Raw genomic sequence first — 8072 nt, 5'->3', positions numbered from 1 at the left:
GTATGAAAAAACTAGTAATTACCTAAATATGAACAAAAAAAAAGTTTGTTACTCATTTAGGTCATTAACCCAATTAAATAAATGACAAAACTCTCCAACTAACCCATTTTAGACCCAACCTATCTCAGATCCCCCGTATATAAATCGGAGTCCGAAAAGTGAAAGAACAACTAAAGAAATTTGACAAGACAAAGAATACATTCACCCTTATATAAACCACAATATACATACTTTCTTCCCATCAAGATGGTTCTCTCCATTCAGGTCAAACCATCTCCTCATACACATGGATCTAACTTTATCGTTGGAACTTACTCCCGAGGCACATTTCCTAGGGCGATTCAACGATTTTTTTTCTTTAATGGCAACTAGGAATCAAGTCGGAAACTCACTAACAATACCTACTCTAGATCTACGATCTAGATCCGACACCAAGACCGGATGACCCGATTCCATGTCACATCAGTGTGTCTTATGACAACTTGCACTTAGCATAAAGAACTCAATATTACCAAAAAAAATGTTTCCGAAATATAAAGAACTTGTCTAAAATAGGATGTATAATTATATTTGATTGAGTGTTAGTTTGTTGTGAAACTATTTATTTTCACATTATTTGTCTGTATTTAGGTAAACGTGTTTTTTTTTCATACACGTTTGACCGGTTGAATGGGTAAACTTATTTGACATATTCATAATAAGGTAATAATTAACATGTTCATAATTGGATAATATCATCGGTAATTATATTATCCTATTATGAGAATAGGTCAAAAAAAGTTTACTGATCAAACGTATATGAAAAAAATATGGTTATCTAAATATTGATAAAAACCAAAGTTGGTTACCATATCAATGGTTATTAACCTTTAAATAAAACCCGAAGACATAATCAAAATACATTCTAATTTCCATGCATATTCGGAATTATAATCTCTTGGTTGCAAGAAACAACAACGGATGACCAAATCAAATTTTTTCATAGAGCATTCATTATTAATATGAAGAAGCATTTATGACAAGTATAACTCTCTCTGATTGCCGGCAGCCAACCGACGTGTCAAAAACAATATTATCTCAGACTCACATTATTTTTCAAAAACAATACTATCTCAGACTCACATTATTTTTATAATATTATTATTATGGCCATCTCCTCTCTTATCCTGTCCTACTCTTTAAAGGGATGGTAATCCCTAAGGTCGCTGATAAGGCCTTGCACGGATCCTATTGCTGCAGCCAAGGAAACCACCAAACAAGTCCAATCCAATGTCTTTAGGCAGATCCATGTGAATGAATACTTTGATATCCCGGCCCTAGCGATATACATCGCAATCGGAAAATAAACTGTCAAAGGGTAAAATGCAGCCGCCCCAATTAACCCTAAGAAGCTATTGAAAAAGGGGAAAATCATTGCTATGAGTGCGGTTATAATCACATATGTTGTCCTCCACACCAATCTAAAAAGGTTAATGTCAAACTCTGCGCAAAACGGCAACCTAACCTCACGTTCCACCATTATGAACCTGCTCTCTGGCCATTTTTCTGCACATTTGTTCTCAACAAACCCAAATATCGGTTGGCAAAATACCTGTATAGTTTTTTGTATTTTTAGTAGTAATACTCAAATGATTATATTGTATACGTGATTTCATATTTTCCTAATCTATGTGGGAATTATAATCCCAACATGGACATATTAATGTAAAATTAAGCTCCATGGATCCATATAAATCATAATTTATAACATGTTTATGCTTTTAGGGAGAGACGATGTGTGCCGATTCAAGATTAGATAATTACAGAATAATAAGTAATAAAGTCAAAATTTTAAACCAAATATGTAATCACTTTTTCATTCTATGGCTTAGATATGCAACATTTTACCATTAACTTGTTTGGCCATTGTATAATCTTTACAAATTAACATAAATTAATAGAAAAGTCAAACATGTTGTGTATATTAGTAAAAACTATAAAATTAAAGGTTGCATAAATAAACATTTAACTTGTGCGACTTTCTAGAGAAGCAGTTTTCGAGTTATACTATTGCATATTTTGATTCTAGAATAAAACATAGTTGCATTTTGTGTAAAAACACTTTATTTAATAAAGTGAGTTGTATTCAAGAAAATACCTGATATGCACCAATAAGGTGGACGGCAATGCATATATTGGCAAAGTCGATGAGCCAAAAGGGTTCGTAGAACCCAAAGCCTGTCAAAAAGTTGCCTGGTGCATCGTTTCCAAATGCTGCGTAACCAAGGCATCCACAAAGCATGTAAAACACAGTAGTCGTCATGACTCCAACTAGCGATGCTCTTTTCATCATCTTGTTTTCGGATGGATATGATTTCAGTGTGTCCTATATTCAAAATATTTAGTTAAATTTTGAAAATATTGAATTTTTTATAAGATTCAATTCATATAATTTCCGTATGAAGTTTTAATTCAAAGGAATTCCATTTACAAATTGAGTCGACATTCCATGAGTGTGACCGAACATAAACCATCATCAATTAGTGAAATCACATCAAATTATTTCCTATTGATAACATTAATTATGAAAACCTCTTTATATATAACAATTTCTTCAAATTAATTTATTTTGAAAATCTTAATGTATAAGTAAAGGCAGTTTGATAATCAAACGCTATGGAACTGATACAAATTATTAAGTTCGTAAGAAGATATGTTGATTATGTTCAATCATCAATGAATCCAAAATTTACTTATGAATTCACATCTCTACTATAAGGGCATATAAGGCAATACGAGTTGCAATTTTTTTTTTAAAATAACAAGATATTAAGGTGGCGAAAGAGAGTATAAGCATGCCATATTTTTCTAAAATTGTTGGCTTTTCTCATCGCATGCATGATCGTCCCACCATACCCCATCCCACGCCACCCACCCCGTACTGTCCTAACCTTCTGAGGTTCAAGAATTAATGGTCCACAAGAATCTAGAACTTTTTTATTTTATTTTATTTTAATTTTTTTTATCACATTTTATATCTCTAGTGATTCTTTTAAAAAGCAACAAATATTTTCATGAATCAAACAGTACTGTGTTTATTGATTATGTTTCATATTTTTATCCCATTTAATATAATGTATCTTTTATTTTTTTTAATAATTACTAATTAGACATAGAAATCAAGCTTAATTAACACCTGTCAAACTAAAAGTTCCATTAAAAGCATCATCGTTAATGATGTGCATAGTTACGTATGCAACATTAGTGTTTTGTCGTATAAATGATTTGAGAGACAACATGCACATGGATAGGGCCGGCAATTCTCGACACGACACGCGACACGACTCGCGACACGACACGAAATAAACGGGTTTGGGTTGAGTTTTTCAACACGCCAACCCGCCAACCTGCCAACACGTTTATTAAACGGGTCATATATGGGTTTCTCAAAAAATAAATGGGTTGACCCGCCAACCCGTTTATATTTTTAATTAAAAAAATATATTTTTTATTTTTAAATGTATTGATATTTTGAGTTGTGGTCCTAACTCATAAGGTCGTAAGTAAGTTTGTAACCAATTGATTTTCCTCATTTTTTCCCTAAATCAAATGGCTTATCGGCGTATGGTTGTATGAGTGATTGAGGCATTGAACATGTTTCTATGAATGTTTTTAATTTTCATTTGGATGTTTAAGACTTTAAGACTTAAGTAGTTAAGTGTCTAAAATTCAGATATGTTTGCATCAACCATCAAGAATTTATTCATGTTTAATTGTTAATTTTATTTATGGAATCTGACCCACGAACCCAAATCTAACTCACAAACCCGCCAACCTGTGAACCCGTATAAATAAATGGGTTCGTGGGTCATATATGGGTTTATGTTCCAAACTCGTCAACCCGTGACACGCCAACCCGTGACCTGTATATTTAAATGGGTCGTGTTTGGGTTGACATATTTTGACCCGCCAACCCGCGACACGCCAACCCGAACACGACACGATTGTTAGGCCTACACATGGAATTATGAATTGTGGATCATATTAAAGACTAATATTATTAAAGCCCTAAATTTTTAATGTCTAATTGGAAAAAGCCCTAATATTTTTTTATTATTGCTATGGCCACAACTTTATCGCAGAATTATCACTCTAGCCCACTTAACGAGTTTTATGGTTAACTTAGTTAACTTTTTTACAAAATCAGTCCTAAAAAGTTCAAATTTGGTCCCTGGGATTTGCAAAAAATTACACAACATGGTTTTTTAACCTTATTTTTCGTTTTTTGTATACTTTATTTATTTTCGGTTTTTTTAAATATATATACATTTTTATTTTCTTTTTTTATATACTTTATTTATTTTCATTTTTAACTTTTTTTTCAACAATTTTTTTTATCTTTTTACCTTTTGTTTTCTATTTTTTTCCCTATTTTAGTTATTTATGGTTTTTCTAATGTTTTTCTAATGTTTTTATTTACTTTGATTCAAGTAAACGAACTTGAATTCAATATAAATTACTATAACAAGTTTTTTTTATAGACACCGACTATTATTTTTATTTTTTTGTTTTTTTTAGTCTATTATCAAATTGAAAAATATCATCTTGAATTTATTCTATTGATATCACATATAGAAATATGATTTAATTTGCAAGTTATATAACACATTGAAACACTAATTCTCAATAAACAAGCTAACTTTTTTTTATTAATTTTCATTTTTCCGTAACATAAATATAATAGCACTAAAGAAAAAAAGAATAGAAAGAAAATAAGTTGGACCGAAATTTCAAATATAAACATAATTATTTTATTTACTTGAATAAAAATAAAAAAATTACAAAAACTATAAATTATCAAGATTGTAATATACTCTAATATATTAATACATTTTATATTTTTTGAAAAAGGTCAATAAAAAGATAAAAATACAAAAAAAACAAAAACAAATAATTGGAAAACAAATAAGAAAAAAATTAAAAAAATTAAAAGATGAAAAAAATTAAAATATAATACGAAAAGAAATATGAAAAAACCTAAAAAAACTCTAATATACTCTATATATACACTAAAAAATAGAAAACAAAAGGTAAAAAGGTTTAAAAAAATTGTTGAAAAATGAAATTAAAAAATGAAAATAAATAAAGTATATATATAAAAAGAAAATAAAAAATGTACATATATTTATAAAAAAATCGAAAATAAATAAAGTATACAAAAAACGAAAAATAAAGTTAAAAAACCATATGGTGTAATTTTTTGCAAACCTCAGGGACTAAATTTGAACTTTTTAGGACTGATTTTGCAAAAAAGTTAACCAACTTAACCATGAAACTCGTTAAGTGGGTAGAGTGATAATTCTGCGAGAAAGTTGTGGCCATAGCAATAATAAAAAAAAATATTAAGGCTTTTTCCAATTACGCGCCAAAAATTTAAGGCTTTTATAATATTAGTCCATCATATTAATTAACATTGTTCTAACTTGAACAACTACTTCTTATGACTTACGTAGATAGTTTTGGACTTGTACCTTAAAAATGACTTTTGGATTTGAGAAAAAAAAATGACACCGCGACAGATGTCAACTACAATCAATAACTTAATTATAGTCTTGGATTGTCACACCTCATTTATTTCAATTTAACATATTTTATATAACGGATAAAGTCTAGATTAAAATCTAAATTGTTTTCTTGTTAAAAGCTATCGTTTTATGATATTTCTAGTTTCAATTTATATATATATATATATATATATATATATATATATATATATATATATATATATATATATATATACAAAATAATTTTCTTTTTAAAACAAAAAAACTTAAAAAAATAACCTCAATCAATGTGTTAAAAAATTATTCGAACCGAAAACCGAGGACGAAAGCAATGCAACAACCACCAATTATATGTCAATTTCTAGATCGGATCGAACCAGGCATTTTCTTCAAAAACCAACTTAAACCCTTGTAATAGAATCGGTAAAAACCGTTTGAATAGGTTTATTGGACTTGTATTTCGGATTTTATTTGGCCTGTTAAAAAACAACTTATTTCCAAAGCAAAATAAACATTTTCGGAATGTACGCAATTCGAAGGCAGACGTACACCACCGCCAAATATAGAAAAAAATTCGGTTGAATCGGTGGTCGAACAGAAACCCACCAAACCGGTTCAACGAAAATCTGGTTTTCAGCTACCAGCTAGCTTTTCAGCTATCAACTAGTTTTTCAGCTATCAGGTAGTTTTGCAGCTAGTCTGACAAACATAACCTTATAGTTAAGTTAGGCTAGGTATGACGATATAAATTTTCATATTTTCTTTTTCATATTCTGAGATGTTTTAGGTATTTTGTTTGTATATTACAAGATCATAATCAAAGTTAATGCTTTATATAATTAATCAAATAAAGAATAAAATAATGTAAAAAATAAGAACCTGAATTTCGATGAGAACAGTTGAGAAGGCATAGGAGAAAGCCATGTCTCCAATTGCTTGTAATGCTTTCCACATCTTCTCTGTAGCGGAAAATTTTGGCCCGACTGGCATACCGGTTAATGATGTCTTTGCCTCGGATCCTATAAATTAGTTTCAAATATGTAAATTATAAAAGTTGCAAAAGAATAATATTATTATAGACAAAAAGACATTTTTTTACTGCGAATAAAATAGTAAATTAATATATTCTTAACAATGAATGTGACACACACAGAGAGACAAAATAGCATATGTGTTTTAAATATGGGATTTACCAATTGCTTTATCTATCGAGAGGCCGAGTCCAATGAAAGAGTAAGCAAAAGACATCACGGCAGCTAACATCGATAGCCATGATAACTTATGAAAATTGGGTATTTGACATAACACGATCTGAATTACTGCAAAAGCAATCATGTAGGGATAATTCGACGGATTACAAGGTGCATCATGCCCTCTATAATGAAAACAATTCGATTTCTTTATCGCCCTGAAAATTAAATAAAACATTGAAATAAAAATATAATTTTAATTATTTGAATATATATAATCTTGATACAAAAATTTATATTAGTGGTTGTTGTTCTAGTTTTTACTTACACTATACTTATGGAAGAAGTGATTGTGTATCCAATTGTAATCCCCACAAGGTTAACATATTGAGCTATCCCACATAATTGCACCTTACTTCCTCCTATATATAGATATATCAAAACAACATTTTAATTTACCATTGTTAATAAATATAAAAGACACACATCGGTGTCGATGATGATCCAACAAAAGGGTATGGTAGACATTTTGAACCTAGACTGGCTCGAACCACATCCATGTAGGTGTAGTTACGCTTCCCGGACACCGGGTCGGGTGCACGGTACGCATCTGCAAGGAGGGTGGAGGTGAAGTAAGTAATGAACGAGAATATCATGAGAATCGTGGGACCCGCGATCCAACCCAATTGAGCGATGGCCCATGCTAGAGACAACACACCCGACCCAATCACCGCAGTTATTATATGTGCACTTGCGGTCACCCAGGTCCCTGCAATCGAATCCACCACATTGTTCGTTATTAGAAAACACAATCATGCATGCACTACTACTAGAAAACGGAATATCAACAATGGAGAAATTAAATGTTAAAAATTAGAATATCAATGATTGATTTACAACTAAATAAAAAGATTGCATGATAACTAATTACCTGTACGTTTTTCGCGACCATCGTCGTCGAGGTCCTTATGAGCAAAGTCGTTGATTTCGAGAGTTGATGAGGTGCTGGCCATGTCTTTGTTTGTGACTTTGTGTGGTGTTGTGTTGAGGGGGAGATCCGAGTTTAGAGTTTGGAGGGGTTATAAAGGGAGAAGAAAATGGTAAAAGTGACATACACCGCATTTAACGCAAATGAAATGAATAAGAAAAAAGTCAAACTTTCATGTCAATTTTCTAAATTTTCAGATTATTTTGGATATAATGAAGTTGAACCACAAATATTTTTTTCTTTGTCGAATTTAAATTAAACATAAAACAAATTAAAAAGTAGTCTCAATGCATGTTATATCGAAAATTACACCTTCATCCAACATTTTCTTTTGGAAAAAACAAAACTAGG

The 8072-nt window shown here is 30.6% G+C and overlaps 1 protein-coding gene across 1 annotated transcript; it reads right to left on the bottom strand.

The window, feature by feature from the left end:
* Positions 1 to 1008: 1008 nt before the first annotated feature.
* LOC145137202 (amino acid permease 6-like) lies at positions 1009 to 7773 on the bottom strand. The gene is made up of 7 exons (XM_079071341.1): positions 7665 to 7773; positions 7269 to 7502; positions 7062 to 7155; positions 6737 to 6951; positions 6423 to 6562; positions 2138 to 2365; positions 1009 to 1591 (listed from the first exon to the last, which is right to left on the bottom strand). The coding sequence occupies exons 1-7, from the start codon at positions 7744 to 7746 to the stop codon at positions 1172 to 1174; spliced, it is 1413 nt and encodes a 470-aa protein (XP_078927467.1). The 5' UTR covers positions 7747 to 7773; the 3' UTR covers positions 1009 to 1171.
* Between the last annotated feature and the right edge of the window lie 299 nt (positions 7774 to 8072).

Source organism: Lactuca virosa, chromosome 9 (genome assembly GCF_052849685.1).
Source record: "Lactuca virosa cultivar CGN04683 chromosome 9, Lactuca_virosa_CGN04683_v6, whole genome shotgun sequence".
Lineage (NCBI taxonomy): Eukaryota > Viridiplantae > Streptophyta > Magnoliopsida > Asterales > Asteraceae > Lactuca > Lactuca virosa.
This window is presented reverse-complemented; position numbering and strand designations above follow the sequence as displayed.